Here is a 19113-nt window from a genome sequence, read left to right as displayed (position 1 = left end):
GACTGTTCAATGCAGAACATCATCTACATAATGAAAGATGCTTGAAATGCTTTGGTTATTTCAATCAAGTCAAATTAAATCAAACTATCAAGCTACAAGAGCATCTTATCCCTTTTTGTTTTTTTCTAACATGTTAGTTCAGTGATGTCTTGGTGAACTGTGTTGCTTTTTCTAATAAATCCTTAGAAACCTTCATATAGCATGAGGGCTATTGGCATTTTGAAAAAGGTTAATAAGTAGAAGCATGCATGTTTTTCTTTGATTTTGAAACTTGTTTGTAAACATAAATAAATACTCCCTTTTATTCAATAAAATACACAGCAATGTTTTTAAAATAATAATAATAATAACAAAAAAGACACTTATAATGCAATTCTGAGAAGGAAGTAGGGAAAAAATTCCATTACAATAGTGATCAAAAGAAATAATATTTAGGAATAAACTTAACCAGGTTGTAAAGCAGTTGTATTCAGGGAACTACCATGCATTGTTAAAAGAGGGGGGGAAAACCTGAATAATGGGAAGAATATTCCATTCTCATGGATTGGACGACTAAATATCATTAAGATGTCAATTCTACCCAAATTGATAAACAGATTCAATGCAATCCCAACAAAATTTCCACCAAATTTTTAAATAAATGGAAAATACTATTCTCAAATTTGTTTGGAAGGGCAAGGTGGCTCCAATAGCTGGAAACATCTTTTGAAAAGTAAAGCAAAGTTGGAGGACTCTCACATCCGGACTTGAAATCACATTACCCAGCTACAGTTGTAAAAACACCATGGTATTGACCTAAAGACAGACACATAGGCCAATGGAACCAAACTGATGGTTCAGAAACAAACCCTCACATCTATGAACAAGCGCCTTTTGACAAGCCTGTCAAACCCACCCAGTTCAGACAGAAAGTCCATCCACAAATGGTGCTAGGTGAACTAGATATCCAAACCCAAAAGAAAGAAAGAGTACTTATCTCACACCTTATACAAAAATTAGCTCAAAGTGGATGAAATACCTAAATATAAAAGCAAGAATCATAAAGCTTCTAGAAGAAAATGCAGGAAAACATCTTCAAGACCTGGTGGTAGGTGGTGTATTCTTAAAGGAGATAAGAGGAACACTGAGGATGACTGATGCTTAATGTATGGAGAAGTTTTCATTAACTTGACTATAAAAGTGTGGAAATGTGGAGAGTTGATGGTAATACATTGTAGTGAATAACAGCTTGTTTATAAAAGGGAAAGTGACTATAAAGGGTAGTCCAGGGATGCAAGTGTCATTTGAAAGAAATCCTCCCACATATCCAACATCTGCCAGGAGTGCCTACAACTGCAAGCAGGAGAATTGCACCCATATCATCCATGTGAAATCTAAGCCCCCTCTCGATATAGAGGTATAGTGGACATAAACATCCCAGGGTCCACAGGATGGAAGAATGGAGCATGGATTAGAGGATTAGAGTGGACTTACTGGTGTTCTGCTGTGGAACTATTGTGATTAGTAATGGAAGAAAATGAAGCATTGATGTGGAGAAAGTGGCCACAGTAGCTGCTGAGGGTAGGGAATGGAAAGAAGAGATACGATTTGGGGGCATTTTCAGGACTTGGAGTTTTCCTGGGTGGTACTGCAGGGACAATTGCTGTCATTGTATGTCTTACCAAGGCCCACTGGATGGACCGGGGGAAAGTGTAAACTATAATGTAAACCATTATCCATGCGGTGCAGCAGTGCTCAAAAATGTATTCACTAAATGCAATGAATGTCCCATGATGATGAAAGAGGCTATTGATATGGGAGGAGTGGGGTGAGAGGAGTGGGTGGTATATGGGGACCTCATATTTTTTGAAGGTAACATTGAAAAATAAAGACAAAAAATAAATAAAAATTATGTGAAGACAAACTACAGAATTAGAAGAAAAAAAAAAAGAAAGGGTGTAGACATTGAGGAAGAAATAGAAAAAATTGCCTTGTCAAAGTACATACAGGGAAACACCAATAGCAGTGATGAAAGGCAAAATGTCAAAATCAAAGTTTTTTCATTTTTTTCTATTTTTTGACACCCAAATTAATTTTTCCTTTATTTAATTTTTCTAAATTACTATATATTCTATATCTAAACTTTAAACCCATGACTCTATTCCATTTAACTATTAAAGGAACCTGGAAATATATTAGGTTTCCTTTTTAAAGAAATTTTGGATGACAGAGAGATTGAACTATGGCAAGGGAGGAACACTGGTGTGGGGGGTTATTGATAGGGGGCACAGGGTTGGGAGGGAGTTCTCCAGGGCATGTATACAGGGTACATAAAAATGTTTGGATATTTTCATAGTGGTTTCAGTTAAAAATGACAACTGAGAGACTGCTGAGTTCCTAGCCAGGGGAGCTGTATCACATTCCCCAATGGAACAACAACAATCTCCCAAGTGCAAAGGCTAAGACCAATGAAGATGGATGGTCCAATGATGAGCCCTTGATACTAATGACTATGCTTGAGAGCCTGTGCATCTCAAATAGGAACTAGGCCTAGAGCTGCAGGGTACCTAAGAGTTACCTAATGAAAGCCTCCTCTTTGCTCAAGTGTGGCCACTCTCTAAGCCAAACTCAGTATGTAAATGCATTTCCTTCTTTCCAGCATGGGACATGACTCCCAGGGATGAGCCTACCTGGTACTGAGGGATTACTATCAAGCAACAGCTGATGACGTAACTAGAAAAAGACCTTGAATAAAGACGTCAACTCAGATAGGCAGAATATATCAGCCTACACGTAATAACAGGTGTTAAAAACTGCTTTTTGACTTTGGATAAAAGGGGAATTTGAAAGGATGAATGAGTTTATGTGGCTATGAGTCTTCAAAAAAGAGTTGGAAGGTCATCAGCGGGATAATGCTTACGCACACCTCAGCAGGGTACAAGAGACAGTCAAAGTAGATAGAAACCCAGGTACTGGTTCTCCTGAGGGATACAGAGACCCACAAGTTCTATGGTCATGGCAGATGGCTCTGGAGTTCAGGGCTATGTCAGTTGGCCCTGCTTCGGAGATTGAGCCCTGAGAGTGAAGGAGTTCACTCAGATATGAGTTGGACTCAGATATGACCTTTCTACACATGCCTCTTCTGTTACTTTAACCAGACCTATGGTTGGTGTTTGGGTTGATGTATACTCAGTAGACTTGAATCTCCAAACTGCCTATGTGACAGCCAGGCCCTGAGCCTCAGCAGACTTGCAAATACTACCCTCTCATTTATTGGATTTACCCTGGTCAGATAACAGGGAAGTGAAGAAGGTCAACCACCACACCGGCAGCTGAGTGTGCCTACAACTGCAAGCAGGAGAATTGCCTCCATCACCCATGTGGAATCTAAGCCCCCTCTTGATGTAGACAGGGACTGGACATAAACATTCCAGGGTCCATAGGATGGAAGAAGAGAGAATGGACTAGAGTTGACTTACTGGTGTTCTGCTGGGGAACTATTGTGATTAGTAAGGGAAGAAACTGTAGTATTGATGTGGAGAAAGTGGCCATGGTAGCAAGGATGGTAGGGAGAAGGAAGAAGAGATATGATGTTGGGGCATTTTGACAATTTGAAGTTTTCCTGGGAGGTGCTGCAGAGACAGATGCTGCACATTGTGTGTCCTGCCATGGCCCACTGGGTGGACTACGGGAGAGTGTAGACTACAGTGTAGACCACTGTCCATGTGGCGCAGCAGTGCTCCAACATGTATTCACCCGATGGAAGAGGTTGTTGATATGGGAGGAGTTGGGTGGGTCAGGTGGAGGTTATATAGGAACCTCATATTTTTTTTTAATGTAACATTTAAAAGAAAATAAAGAAGAAAAAAAAAAGTCATCAAACTGTACCTTTAAAAAAAAGAAAAAAGAATGCCTGGACTAGTCAATATGGTAGGAATTGTTTGGCAGAAGAAGGGCAATATTCAGGAGGGTGAAGATCCTCAGAAAATTGTGGTCTCAGGAGAGAAAAGCAAGGGAGGAAAGGAAAAGTATCTTTACTGACCATGTACTAACCAGATTCTGCCCTTACATATTGCTGTTAATTCTCCCATATCCCTGGGGACTGAAGACTGATTCCATGTTAGAAAAAGAAGCTCAGGCACGGAGAGCAGACATGATGCATTTTGATACCTCAGCAAAGTCTTAGGGGGTTGAGGATTCAAAACCAGACCTTAATAAGGGGTTGAGGATTTAAAAGAAATGCTGGACCATTTCTTGGACACGTTGAATACCAGGACCTGTACTGGGATCTCCTCCTAGTCTCACTAATCAATAATGGAAGAATCAACAAACCATCTACTTCTGTCCCTACCTGGAGAGCAGGGCCAATGAGAGCGACTCAGGGACAAACCTTGAGAATGTGCACTCACCATTCAATCTCTTCTGACGGACGGTGCCTCAGGAGTTCTTGCACCTCCTGCCGACAGCGCTCCTGGTACTCAGGGTGTTTTGCAAGGTTGTACAGGATCCAGGAGAGGCCACTAGCTGTGGTGTCATGGCCTGAGGGTCACAATTAGGCAGTCTTGAATCTCTGGGTTGATTCAAAACCAGAGAGTAGAAAGCTCACTGACATGGAGCCCTCAAGGAGGATGGAAAAGCACAGTGCAGGATAGAGTGGTCCAGGGTCCACCCACCAAGGCTTTGGACTGGAAAGACACCTGTTCCTACCATGATCCCATTCTCAGACCCTCACCCTCAAACATGAAGGTGTCAGCTTCTGCTTGGATGTCCTCGTCTGACAGTCCTTTCCCATCTTCATCCTGGAGAGAATGCAAGAAGACTGAATTATCACTCCAGCTCTGGGAGCCTCCCACCCTAACCGAGACACTGTCTGAAGATCCATCATCCCTTCAGAAACTCAAGCCCACCCTGCACTCCTAGAACCTACCTTCCTCACCATTCCCACAGCCCCCTCCCCAAATTCCACTTCACTGTGTCCTTGTCTCTTGTTTTGACACTAATGGGAAGAATCAATGCTCCGTGAATATTTTTGTGTTTCTGAAAATGAGAGCTTTCTAAGAAAAAAACCCTGGCAATCTCGGTTAAGAGATGATTCGCTGGCAACATGCCTTAGATTTTACAAATTGTGCCTTGCTCAAGAGACATTTGCTCACATTTTAAGATAATGAATCCCTCTCTTCCTCAAACACCTCACATGGCTCTCCAGTGCTCTCTGGTTTGAATCTGGGTTCTTTGATCTAACATTTGAAATCAAGATCCTGTCTGCCTCTTGAATTCAGATCCCAAGCGAGCCCACCTTGGCCAGCAGGAGTACATCGATGAAGTCCAAAGTTTTGGTTCTGGCCTTTGCCATGAGGAACTCGTCAGTAGCCTGATCAGGGAGGGTTCGGCGCCGCTCCTGGATGACAGCATTTGTGAAGTCGTGCACCAGGCGGCAGGCCTTGTGGAAGCGCCGCCCATCGGATGTGAGGTGGTACAGGAAGTCCGAGTACAGGAAGATCTGTTGGTTCCGTTTTGCCACGAGGGCACTGAGCTCCAAGATGGCGGTGATATATTTGCTGGGCTTCCTAGAGGAGGAGGACATAAAGAAAAGCAACAATTTAACACCCATGAAGGGGAAGGAGCATCTCCTACCCAGAATCTGGGAGCTACCTCCTACCAGGATTGTGAGCATCCAGGAAAAGATTGCCCCAGAGGTACATGGTGGAGATCACAGAGGAGGTGTGCCTCTCCAAACCTTCTCTCCCTGCATCCACAGCTCAGTGAGCTATCTCTCAGTCCTCATATCCTCAGAGCAGAGCTTGGACTACATGGCGCTCTCCCCTCCTGCCCATTATCAGTCCTGTCCCTTCTCCTCCTTCAACTTCTCCATCCATCTTAGATGTCATCTTCTGAGGTTTCATAGACCCAGCCTTCTCTCTGGTGTCTTTATGTCCAGTGTCAACATAACAGTCAAAAGTCAGACCTACAAAGAGATGATCTGCAAAGTTCTGCTTGGGACATACCCCTCAGCTGCTCATCCCCTTCCATAGCTTCTTAGAAGCATGAGAATTAATTCCTACACTGCTGCCTAGATTTTGAAAGCCCTTAAGATCCAGCCCCTGTCCACCTCCCCAAACCCACTTCCATGGTGCCTCATTACTCTTCTTCTCCAGGCCTCCTTGCCTTTCCTCTAATATTTTCACTGCTTGGAAGTTCCTCTGTTTCTCTCTCACCTCCCTTGTTCTTCAGTGCCCAGCTCTCACCCTCCTCCTCCAGGAAAGCCCTTTTGATTGCCATGGTCACTCCTCTCTCTGTCCCACCTACTCCCTGAGTGAATGGACCAAGTTCTCACTCCTGGCAGTGGCTGCTGAAGCTGAAGATGCATTTCTGAAGACTGTCCAGGGTCATGAGGCTGATGTGCTGAAACATTTCCAGATGGGCGCTGCCCTCTGAAGCCAGACGCTTCCACTTGTCCTGGCCAGAGAGAGGAGAAGAAATGAGGATAGTTCCTACATGCCCTGCGGCCACTTCCTGGCTCCACTTATCAGGTTGGAATCTATTCAGCCTCCTGGTCCTTACTCCATGTACCCACATTCAGGGATGACCAGGTTTAAGTGAGAGTGGAAGCTGTCACTGATAGGACAAGAAGAGTCCATGTCTGGGAGTCAGGACAAGTGGATTCAAGTCCCAACTGTGCCTGCTTTGCTTGTATATTCACAAAGAAGTCATCTTTCTCTGAGTACCAGCTGTCATCTCCTTCATAACAGTTAAGATGAACTTTTTCCATGTCAGATAAAGCAGCTCATGTACTAGCTGAAGGACTCTGGGCAAGCTCCTTAACCACCTTGAACCTCAGTTTAATAACTTGTATTAGGGCAAAAAATAATCATCTCTGCCTTAAAGAGTTGAGAAAATTAAATTAGACAACATGTATTTTAGAATGGCTGTTTCTGGCGTATATTAAGTACTTAATAAATATTTCTTTATCGTCATCATCACCATCTTAGAAGTGAACTGATTACAAAAATATTCCCTGTACTGGGAGATGCAAGCCTTCATGGGCCATATGATTCACTTTGCCTTCTCCTGTAAACGCCAAGGATTCAAGGACTTGACACACTTTACCTGGACCATTTCTCAGAGTTGTACTTGCAGTGAGCAACCTTGAGGGATGAGGTAATGCCTTCCCTTGGACAAAAATCAGGCATGCTTGTCCTTCATATGAAAGTTGCAGATTCCCTAAAATTAGTGTTCCTAACCACTAATGCCAATGTCTGCATATACACCTGTCATCCCTGTGAGACTTGGGTGGCTTGGAGAAAGAGTCAAAACCAACAGGAAGCATACATTGTGCCATGAATAGCAAACTCTTTTCATTCTGACCCAAGAGTCCGTTCTTTTCTTGAAGAATCCTTGAAATAGTTACAAGCTAACTTATGAGATTGTAAGTAGGGAAAATCACCGACCATTCGCAGATATTTTTCCCAATGCCTCATCTCACCCTATATCCGTGCTCTTTGCAATGTGATTCTACCACAGCTTCCCCCTCTTGTGATCTTAGACTGGACTTGTGGCCTTCTTTGTTTAATAGAATGCAGTGAAAGTGATGAATAATGCTAAAACTAAGCTTCCAGAGGCTTTGCAAATTTCTCTCAATGCCTTGTAACCAGGCCTCAGCCATGTGTGCAAGCCTGGGCTTAAAGCATGGGTAATCACAAGGAAGACAGTGCAGTTCACCAGCAGAAGTCATTCTAGGTCAGCCTGAGTGAACCAAGACCCAAGCATGTGTGAGAGGCAAGCCTGGACAATCAAATCTACCTGTATGACCCACAGCTGATCACAGCTGCATAAAGGAACCCATCCACATGCAGGGAAGCCAGCCAAACTCACCCATAGACTTCTAGCAATAATTACCTCTTGAGTTTTAAACCAAAGAGTTTTGAAGGAGTTACTCAGCAATAGCTACTATGTAGTATTCATCATTATCATCAACACTGTCTTAGGATTGCAAGGAATCTGGTAGGCAGCCTAGAAACCAACAACTTCTGATCACCTACTATGTGTGAGGGACATGTTTCCATTAAGTTTCTTGACCACACTTCAGGATGGAGATCATTATCCACATTTTGAAATAAGTAAACAGAGGCACAGAGAGAAAAGCCACGGTCTCAAAGCCATGCAATAGTGCCAGGACTCCAGACCAGATGCATATGAAGTCCATTCCACCTAAGACTAGCTCCGTCAGGGACTTCAGGATCAAGGGACTCACATGCATGATGTTCGTGCTGTCATTAAAAATCTTCATATAAGGCCTCAGGATGTTGAAGTGGAAGGCAGGGGTCAGCATGCGACGGTGGCGGCTCCACTTGTCACCACTACTCAGCAGGAGCCCATCCCCTAGTAGAGGCAGCCAAGGGCAGCAGGTGAGGCACCCCTTCCCCTGAACCCCGTGACTGACCACAACTCCCTTTGCCTGCAGATACTTACCTAGCCAGGGCTTCAGGAACGGGTAGAAGATAATGTCTTTGGGTGCGATGGTTGCTGACGTGAGATGGGTCATCAGGAGCCATGCAAGGGATAAGAGAGGGGTCTAGATGGAGGGTATGCCTTTACTCACATCAAGACCAGCACTGCAGGAGTGGGGGAATGCAGAAAGCAAGCAGAGAGCAGGGGAAGGTGAGGGGAACCAGACCAGGCTGAAGCCCCAGAGTACAGGAAAAGAAGAGCTCACAGACAAGCTCCAGCATGCTTAGACACACTGACCTGGATCAACATGCCACATCACACCACGACATGTCTCCTCCACAGTTTAATGTGTTCTGAAACACCTGAGCACAGCCAACACTCTACAAAAACTTTCCTGTGGACATAGGATATCCCAACCACCCCAGCATCAATTGACCTCTCCAGATATGGACCTTGATATCTCACATGGCCACAACATATATGGGACACTAAAATATCCATTAAATAACATGACTTGCTCTGCATGGCCTGGAGTCCATCTTGCAGAACCTCTGCCGGCCCCACAAATGTGCCCCAGACATAATATGCATATGGTCTTGTTCATGTCCCAAAATGGACCAGATGTGATCCAGGCATACCTTATATCTCCCTCAAACATGATTCAAATAAGGTCACAGACATTTCTCAGAGGGATCCTGGGTGCCAGACACATTCCAGAATTAACCTCAAACAAGATATAAATATCACTCAGACGTGGCCAGGATGGGAAACAGACTATCCTAAAACAGCATCTCTGCCAAGAACCAGATGGACCTGGACATGGCCCAAATGTCCATGGTCACAGCTGATCCCAACATGACTGAGACCGTACATGTGTGATCCCAGGTGTAAGCACACACCAGAAGTGACCAGGTGGGGTTACACAGCAGAAGTCACACAGACATGTCCAGTCGAGATCAGAAATGCCTAGAGATCTGACAGCTGAGGGTTCAGGTGGGCAGGGGACAGCAGCACCACCTGTCCCTCACCCTTGCATCACCCACCCAGCTGCAGGGAACACAGAGACATCAGTAGAAGGCGGTGGCCGGCAGAGTGTCTGCATAGAGCAAAGTGGATTAGCAGAGGCCCTTGGATCTTGGGATAAAGGGGTTTAATACCCTTGAAACCACCACAGCACCCATCACCACAAGTTCTGCATGGGTACCTGAGGCGTTGGTGACACATCGGACGGTGTCAGGGTGCCACAGAGTGACATGGGGCATGAGGGGCCCCAACCAGCTCACAATCCCCTGGGGGTAGTCGGCCACCAGTTGCTCCAGGACTTTCATGCCCTGCTCTGAGGGGTTCGTCTGCAAGCAGTAGTGTGCAGTCACCTCCTAGGTGCAGCCACTTGCAGGTCTCCATCTCCCCATGCCCTGGCCCACCTCCTGCAGTGCTGCAACCACAGTAGGGATTCTGCCTTGATGCAGGGTCTCAACTGTCCCTGAAGCCAGAAGGTCCAGGGGTCTCCAGGTCCCAGGGTCGTGACCCAGGGCAGACCAAAAATATACCTTCTTTGGCCACTGAGAGGAAGTGCTTGGGATGCAGTGGGTAGGGAGAGCCTGGTGTGGGAGGGCAGCAGAAAGGGAACTGTGAGGAAAGCCCACGGGGGAGGGGGAGGCTTGTGAGCAAAGGGAATAGTGGAGACCCTGGCGGTAGATTCCTGGGTGTGAAACCCTAGGGGGGGCATTGTGGAGATTCACTGGGGGCAGATCATGGGGACGATGTGGGAGAGAAGCATGAGGGAGAGAATGTGGGGTAAACTCGTCGAAGGGGTCCTCCAGGGAGAGCCTGTATGGTGGCCCCCGCGAGGTTCCTCACCCAGAGGAAGGTCTACAGATGGGGCACTATTGAGCCTTAGAAGTCCTCCTCACCCAGGATGGACATGAACTCTATCAGAACAGCGCTCGCTCCTGGAGCATCACCTGCCACCAGGCTGGGTGCAGAGTATCTCCATGCATCTTCTCCCTGAAACTACAGACATGACCAACAAGGGGCCATTCACAAATAAAAAATCTGAGGCCTGGTTCCCCAAAGGGATGGCACAGGGGCTGGTTCTACGTGAACTATCTATCTTCCCTGGTCCCAGGGGATGCTCTATCTACCTGATGCACAGGCTGCTATGAACAGGTGGGCATAAGTCGCTCTCCCTTGTGTACCCTGTTACCTGCTTCTCAAGGACATTGGATAGAAGATTCAATGTGCAATGTGAAACTGGTCCAGAGAGAGTGACTAGTTTATGGTCACACAACAAGAGATGGGAGAAGGGAAAGACTGCAGACCAGATTCCATGGCCAAGAGGGGAGAGAGAATTGCAATAAATTTATGACAATCCTGAGGCCTTAGGGAATTCCAAGATACAGAATCTCAGGACAGCTTCAAGAAGAGCTTGGGCTTCTCACCCCAGTCCTGAACAAGGCTTAGAAACCCTTTCCAAAGCTGTAGGTTTCCTTTGGGCATTGGGGGAGCTGGTCAACTGTGCACACTATAGAATTGGTCTGGGGAAGGGGAGCAGCCCGGAGCTCCTCCACTCAGCCTTGGATGACCCACAGAAGTGATGATCAGCTGAACCTCTAGGACATAAATATTTGTTGAGCACCTACTGGACGCCAGGTCCTTGGCTAAGCACTGTGGATAGAGTACCTTCCCCCAGTCTAAAGGGAGAGATAAATGGTTAACTATCAATTAGATAACTAACCATTTAAGTACAAGAGGGAGCAGGGCCAAATCAGAGGAGGTCACGGTTGTGGGGTAAAGGACAGCCTCTGAAGGTGGGAGGCAAGATGAGGATAGGAAGGTGCCCAGGAGGGGTGGGTGGGAAGACTCCCCATCTAGCTCAGCTGTGCCCCCACGACCCAGAGAACTTTAGACTCTGCCCTGAGGTGCACTGAGAGCAGACCCTGGGCTGTGCCCTGGGGAAGGCTCCATGTTCAGGGTGGAGCCTGGGGACAGGGCAGGTCACCCTGAGAACACCCAGGGGAGTCAGGCGCACTGATGTGGGGAAGACAGGCTGGAAAGTGGCCCCAAGCAGGCTGGTGGGTAAGAATGAGAGAAAGGCCTTGGATCATGGGGTGCATAGAGGAGGAGAGAGATGGTCCTGTAGGATGGGTGAGGAAAAAGGGGCTCCCATCACCCTCCCTTGCATCACTGCACCCTAGATCACATCCATCCCCCCATCTCGCAGCTCCATGAGTCCCATTCCTGACCCTTCGGGAAATCCAGTCCTGGTTTTGGTCCCCACTCACCAGACCCAGGTGGCCCCAGAACCAGTTCAGCTTTGGGGGCTGTTGGAAACATCGCAGGTGGCGGCACTTGTCAAAGAAGGCGTAGGACCAGGCCAGGGCGTGGGCCAGGAGCCAGGAGGTCCCGATCAGCAGCAGGAGCAGCCACGGGGAGGGGGCCGTGGGGCCAGGTCCCAGCCAGGACAGGCTCAGGAGCTGCATCCTGCCGGGAAGCAGGCACAGAGGGTGAGCTCTGAGGGCAAGGAAAAGGGGTGGTGAGGGTGGGCTTGGAGGGGAGAGAAGGGTTCACAAAGTAGAGGCAGAGGGCCATGGAGAGGAGCAGCAGGACAAGGGATGAGCGTGGATGGAAAGGGGGAGAGATGGAGTGAGGGGTGGAAGCAAGGATGGGTAGAGAGATGGAGCTTGGGAGGGGACAAGGAAAAGGCGATTGAGAGGGACTGGGATGGGGGTTGGGGGCACAGGGATGGGAGATGGACAGGTAAGGGAGGAACAGAGCTGGCTGGAGTCCGGAAAGGCCAGTTAAGCCAACAGCCAGAGGGAGGAGATTGGGGGGGAGGCATTTAATCAATAATTCCAGTGTGCTGCCCCAACACCCTCACCTTCTCAACAGGGATCCAGGCAAACCTCCCCCTGCAGACCTGTCACCCCAGGCTGGCACCTCAGACAGGAGAGGCTTGTCCAGTGCAATCGTCTCCTGCCTCTTCCTGAGGACTCTGCCCTTGGTCCTTGAGCCAAGTCAGGGTGGGAGGGGCGGGGCTAGACCAGCCAATCCCCATTGACCTGCCTGCCTCCTCCCTTCACGGCAGCTGCCCAAAATAGGGGAAAGGGGAGGGTTCAGGTTTCACGCCTGGCCAAGGCCCTGGCTCAGGTCACACAGTGTGGGCAGCACCTCTCACCAAGAGTGGGGAATGAACTGGCTATAGAGGGACAAAGGTCCCCAAGGTTCCAGTACGCCCTGTGCTCTCCAAAAGGACAGGGAAAAGCAGGTGTCCAGGGGTCAGGTCAGCATCACCAGCCCAATGCCTCTACGTGAATTGCCTCCCAGCATGTGCGCCTGAGTGAAGCAGGAATTGGAGGGTCCACTGCCAGGCTACACGTTCTGGTAGAAATGCAACTCCGATTCTAGCCAGCCCGTGAAGAAAGAACCCAGGGATTAAATTCCGGGGAAAAAAGACACAGGTCAGTCTGGCAAAGCATGCCTGGAGGGCTGGCTCAGGCTTGGGGACCTCAGAGGAGGACAGAGGGAAAATGAGGGTCAGCCTGGGAGAGGCCGGGAGCACATGTGGTCCAGGCAGCGGAGCACAGACCAGGGGCCCTGAGTGGAGATCCCATTCTGCCCCCTCCTTGCTCTGAAGGTGGGCAACACAGGCCCTCTTTGCAGTCTCCATTTTCCCATCTGTAAATGGGGCATGGGGGGGAGATTTAGGTGGGGCAGTGGAGGCAGCCTCAGGAAGGACCAGAGCCTAAGATAGAGGCAGAGAAGAGAAGTGATTGGCAGCTAGGACTGGAGTTGCACATGTATCAGGTGCTGTACTAAAGTAGCCTACTCTGTGCAAACTGCTGTACATAGTGTGCCTACTGTGTGCCAGGAACTCTTCATAGAGCACTACTGTGTGCCAGGCACTCTTCGTAGAGCACCTACTGTGTGCTCGGCAGTCTGCACATTATGCCTACTGTGTGTCAAATTTCTACACATAGTGAACCTACGGAGTGCTGCACACTCTACATAGAACACTGTGTGCTGAGAACTCTTCACAGAACACACCTTCCATGTGCCAGGCACCTACATAAAGTGTGCCTACAGCGGAGAAACGGACTTGGCCGAGTGGTTAGGGCGTCCGTCTACGACATGGGAGGTCCGCGGTTCAAACCCCGGGCCTCCTTGACCCGTGTGGAGCTGGCCATGTGCAGTGCTGATGCGCACAAGGAGTGCCCTGCCACGCATGGGTGTCCCCCGCGTAGGGGAGCCCCACGCGCAAGGAGTGCGCCCGTGAGGAAGCCGCCCAGCGCGAAAGAAAGTGCAGCCTGCCCAGGAATGGCGCCGCCCACACTTCCCGTGCCGCTGACAACAACAGAAGCGGACAAAGAAACAAGACGCAGCAAATAGACACCGAGAACAGACAACTGGGGGAGGGGGGAGAATTAAATAAATAAATCTTTTTTTTTTTTAAAGTGTGCCTACTGTGTGCCAGGCAGTCAACACAGTGTGCCTTCTCTGAGCTTGTGACACAGCAGAGGTTGTGTCTACATTATACTGTGCACAATACAAAGAGTGTGCCTACTGCATGTCTGGTGTTTTGCCAAAGCATGCTTACAGTGTGATTAGTAAGCTAGAAGCACATCTACCCTGCCCCAGGCACTCTGCATGAAGTGAACCCACTGTGTGTCAGAAACCATGTCCTTTCCTCCCTGCCACTCTCCTCTCAACTTTCTAGACCTATGCCAAGAGTTACACGGGGAGACCCAGGTGGTGACATCCAGAGGAGGCAGAGATGCCCATTTAACAGAAGAGGAAACTGAGGCTCAGAGAAGCAAAGCCTCCAGCCCAAGGCCACACAGCTGGAGTGAACACTGGTCTGTCAAACTCCCAATTCCAAACCCTTTGCCTCTGCCACTGTCCCCACTGCCATTATCCAGGGACAATATTTAAGGTGGAGTCTCAGACATAGAGGTGGCCCATGGGAATAAACCTTGAATCCTTGAGGTCCCTACCAGGCTCCTGCTCCTACAACCAGGATGGAGCACCCAATGGGACTAGTGCAGCTCTCCAGACTGCCCCACCCTTGTTCCTAGTCAGAATTATCCTTTGCAGTGGTCTCAGGTGAGGGAGAGCTTGAAGGATGAGGTTCCCAGCAGAGCTGCTGAGCAAGAAGGTTGGGGAAAAACTTTCCTCCTTAGAGAGATATGATGTTGGGGAGACCCCAAACCTCCTTCTCCCAACCACACTATCCTTTCCCGCCCAGACTGGCTCCAGATGTCAGGCAGAAAGAAAGTTTCCCTCCTCTCCAAACTCACACAGTTGGAAATTGGCAGATCAAGATGTGTCTGGGAAAGCTAACTTCCCATAGCATGTCCTTAAGCCTTAAGCTGTACCACTGTTCACCTGTAAAGGGGCATTCAGTAGCATGAACATCACAAGATCATGGTACGGTAGGCCTGTTGGGATTGATACTATTTGGGGTGCATTGCACTTCCTAGACATGTACCTCCATCTCTCTCAATAGATTTGAGAAGTTTTCAGCCATTATTTTCTCCAACACACCTTCTGTCCCCTTTCCCTTCTCTTCTCCTTCTGGGATGCCTATAAAGCATATGTTTGTGTATTTAGGGTTGTTGTTCAAATCCCTAAGTCCCTGCTGAATTTTTCCTATCTTTTTATCTATCAATTCCACTATCTGTTTGATTTCAGATGTACTGTCCTCCACTAATACTTTCCTCTGCCTGATCAAATCTGCTGTTATTTGCTGAGAATGTATTGTTGATTCCTTGGATTGTGCCATTCATCACCATCACACCCACTATCTATTCGTGTATGTTTACAATTTTTTCTGTATGCTCTCCTTTACTTCATTAAATTGGTCCATGATATTTATTTGGACAGTTTTGATTAGTTCTTCAATTTTCTCCTTCTCTTCCTGGTTTTCAGTTTGTTCATTGAATTGGGCCATGTCTCCCTGTTTATTGGTATGGTTTCCAATTTTTTGTTGCTGTGTGGTCATCATTTTATCTTGATGGGTTTGTTCAACTGATTAGCCTCTCACTGTATTCTCAGGTTTTATTTAGTAGCTGTTTCTGTGTGCATGTGAAGTTTTCTCTTTGACACTTCATTCTTATTCTATTTCCTTGCTGTTGTGTAAGTTCCCTTGAAGGAAAAAACATTAGGGCCAAGGAAAGCAAAAGAGATAAGAAAAGAAAAAGTATAATAGTAATATTGATAGTAAAAGTTAGCCAAAGAACCATATAAGACCTAGGAGAATGGGTGTTAAAATCATGTAAACAGTGTAGAGTTATAGGAATAAAGAAGTGGAGTACCTTATAGTGAAATAGGAAACTGATTATAGAGAAGAATGTAGTATGAATTAAAAGGGCAGCATGATGAGGAGAGAGAAATAGAAAAGAAAGGACAAAAACAGAGTTTATAAAAGATAGAAAAGAGAATAGAAGTGTTAGAAATAAAAAGCCAGAAAAACTAAGGTCTGAACAAAGAGAGGAGGAATATAAGAGCAATAACAGAAGGCAAAAGATAGAAGGATACAGGAGGGAAAAGAGATAGTGTTGGTAGCCAAAATCAGTACACAAAAAAGAAGAACTTGAGAGGAGGCAGGGCAAGAGGGCATCTGAGTGAGTGCACCTTATAATCTCTCCTGCAAAGAAGCAGCTGAGTAGGGTCAGAGTCCTGCTGGAGAGGGCTGTTTCAGGGGTTTGCAGGGCAGGAGGTGTCTAGATGTCAATTCGGTGAGACAGTGATAGAAGAGGTTCTTGCAATAGGTAGAATTTTGGGTTTCTGACACAGAGGTCAGAAGTTGTGGGCAGGACCCTTTCCCCTAGGGCTGGCAGCCATGGCAATTCCTGAAAACTGTTGGTTGCATAGTGACATTCCTAAACCCTGTGTTTCCCGGATGCGTGGTTCCCAGGCCTGTGTCCCCTAAACCCCATAGCCCACGCTCCACAGACTCACATACCTTGAGTCTGCAATATCCCGGACTTCCCATTCCCAAATCTAGCACACCCTGAGGTCTGTCTAAGGTCCGTGATTACCCGAGTTGTCTGCTTTTTTTTTTCTTGAGCTTGGAGGAGCATACCAGCTGTCTTGGGGAGTCTGGGAAGAAGGAAAGGCAAATTAGCTGAGAAAGTCCAATTTACCTAAATGCCCTGGAATAGGAAACTTGTTCTAGGAGAAAGTGGAGTCAGAAAATCAATTAGCCCTCCCCTAGCACACCTAAGGGGGAGGGACTGTAGAAGGAGCTATCCAAGCTTCCAATAGCATGTTTGGGGTTTCTGGTGAGGTGTAGGTGCTCTGTGGGCTATAACGTGGACCATTGACCACGAGGTGCAGCGGTGCTAAGAGATGTGTTCACCAAGTGCAATGAATGTCTCATGATGATGGAGGAGATTGTTGCTATGGGGGGAGGAGGGATGTGAGGGGGGTCGGGAGTATATGGGGACCTCATATTTTTTTAATGTAATATTAAAAAAATAAATAAAGACAAAAAATTTTTTAAAGAGTCATTGTCTTCTGTGTTGAGTTGGTTCACCAAGGACCCACTTGAATCTCTTACTGGACCCCTCATGCAGCTTTCCTGATACCTTGGGAGAGAGGGAACTGAGGAAGGGAGAAAGGGGGAACATCAGATCCCTAAGCATTTTATTTAACTGCAAAGAGGATTCCTAGCTTGAAACTTTGGTTTTGTTGTTGTTGTTGTTATTGCTGCATTGTCTTCTGGTTTTTTCTTCCTCTTTATCCTCCCAAGGCTCTTTTTCTTCTCTTCTCTTTTTCTTTTTCTTGCTTGCCCCCTCTTTTTTGTCCCCCCTTTATTTTCTCTTTTTCTTCTTTCTCTCCTTTTTTATTTTATTATATATATATATATATTAGGTGCTGCAGGGAGCGCTTCAGGTTTGTTGTGTTTCCACATCCTCCATTTCTTCTTTTCTCTCTGTATTGATTTTAGCCACCAACACTATTCCTTTCCTCTACATCATTCTAGCCTCCATCACTGATTGTTTCTCTTACATTACACCTCTCTTTGTTTTCCCCCCTATTTTTCTGACTTTTTATTTTTAATACCTTTGTTCAGTTTTCTGTCTTTTATTCACTCTTTATATTACTGTCTCTTTTTCTCTCTTTCCTGAAAACACTGGCCTTTTAATTCATACTATATTCCTTCCCATATAAAGTTGACTGTCTCATTATAGGTACTCTACTTACTGTTATAACTCTACACAGCTTTCATGAGTCTAATATCCTTTCTCCTAGATGTCACATGGTTCCTCTGCTAACATTGATTATCAATATTACTATTACACATTTTCTTTTCTTACTCATTTTGCTTTACCTGGCCCTAATATTTTCCTTCAAAGTGAACTTAGCCAGCAACAAGAAAATAGAATAAGAAGAACAAAATGACAAAGAGAAGACATGACACTTATGCAGAAACAACTAATTAAACCCCAAGACTAGACAAAGAAGCTAAGCAACTAATTAAATGTGGCAAGATAAAGTGATGACTAGACAGCAGCAAAAAACTAAAACCAAACCAATAAGCAGGAAAACATGGCCCAAGTCAATGAACAAACTAAACACCAAGAAGAGGAGCAGAATATCAAACAAGTAATTAAAGCTCTCAAAACATATATTTGGGGGAAGCAGACTTGGCCCAGTGGATAGGGCATCCATCTACCACATGGGAGGTCCATGGTTCAAACCCCGGGCCTCCTTAACCCACATGGAGCTGGACCATGTGCAGTGCTGATGCACACAAGGAGTGCTTTGCCATGCAGGGGTGTCCCCCATGTAGGGGAGCCCCATACGCTAGGAGTGTGCCCTGAGCAAAGAAAGCCCCCTGAGCAAAGAAAGCCCAGCCTGCCCAGGAGTGAGGCCACACACATGGAGAGCTGATGCAGAAAAGAAACACAAATTCCCATGCCACTGACAAAAACAGAAGCAGATGAAAAGAGGAACACACAGCAAATGGACACAGAGAACAGACAACTGCAGTGGGGGGGAGGGGAGAGAAATGAAAAAAAGAAATCTTTGGAAAAAAAACATATATTTGGGACCAATTCGATGAAATGAAGGAAGAGATTAAGAATATGAAGAAAACACTTGGAGAGAATACAGAAGAAATTGCAATCATATGTGAAAAGATAATGAATATGATGGTGATGAACAGCACAGTTCAAGAAATCAAACATACACTCTCAGCAAATAACAGCAGACTCAAAGAGGCAGAGGAAAGAATTAGTGATGTAGAAGACAGTACATCTGAAATCAAACAGATAGTAGAACTGACCGATAAAAGATAGAAAAAATCCAGCTGGGACTTAGGGACCTGAACGATCATGCAAAATGCACAAATGTATGCATTATAGGCATCCCAGAAGGAGAAGAGAAGGGAAAGGGGACAGACGGGATTTTGGAGGAAATAATAGCTGAAAACTTCCTAAATCTACTGAGGGAGATGAATGTACATGTCCAGGAAGCACAACACACCCCAAACACCATAAATTCCAACAGGCCTACCCCAAGATATACTTGTCAAATTATCCAATGCTCAAGAAAAAAGAGATAATTCTAAAAGCAGCAAGAGAAAAGACAACCATCACATACAAAGGAGACGCCATAAGATTAAGTGCTGATTTCTCATCTGAAACCATGGAGGAACGAAGGCAGTGGTATGATATAGTA

At 46.5% G+C, this 19113-nt stretch overlaps 1 protein-coding gene across 12 annotated transcripts in view; it reads right to left on the bottom strand.

Moving 5' to 3' along the window:
• Positions 1–19113, bottom strand: part of LOC101418426 (cytochrome P450 4F2-like) — a 49145-nt gene that overhangs the window by 9958 nt on the left and 20074 nt on the right. For 2 of the 12 annotated variants that reach the window (XM_058292567.2, XM_058292565.2), the window contains exons 2-10: positions 16467–16527; positions 11712–11910; positions 9632–9776; positions 8449–8502; positions 8231–8358; positions 6314–6435; positions 5276–5546; positions 4712–4778; positions 4389–4518 (exon numbers count right to left, since the gene is read on the bottom strand). In XM_058292567.2, coding sequence (XP_058148550.1) covers positions 4389–4518; positions 4712–4778; positions 5276–5546; positions 6314–6435; positions 8231–8358; positions 8449–8502; positions 9632–9776; positions 11712–11909 — 1115 coding nt within the window. In that variant the 5' untranslated portion in view covers position 11910; positions 16467–16527. Of the gene's footprint in view, positions 1–4388; positions 4519–4711; positions 4779–5275; positions 5547–6313; positions 6436–8230; positions 8359–8448; positions 8503–9631; positions 9777–11711; positions 11941–12307; positions 12435–16466; positions 16528–19113 lie in introns of those variants that run through there. The other 10 variants (XM_058292562.2, XM_058292564.2, XM_071213596.1 and 7 more) reach the window with 7 other exon arrangements.

This window comes from Dasypus novemcinctus, unplaced genomic scaffold, assembly GCF_030445035.2.
Source record: "Dasypus novemcinctus isolate mDasNov1 unplaced genomic scaffold, mDasNov1.1.hap2 scaffold_124, whole genome shotgun sequence".
Lineage (NCBI taxonomy): Eukaryota > Metazoa > Chordata > Mammalia > Cingulata > Dasypodidae > Dasypus > Dasypus novemcinctus.
The sequence above is the reverse complement of the archived record's forward strand: the minus strand, read 5'-3'. Positions and strand labels throughout refer to the sequence as shown.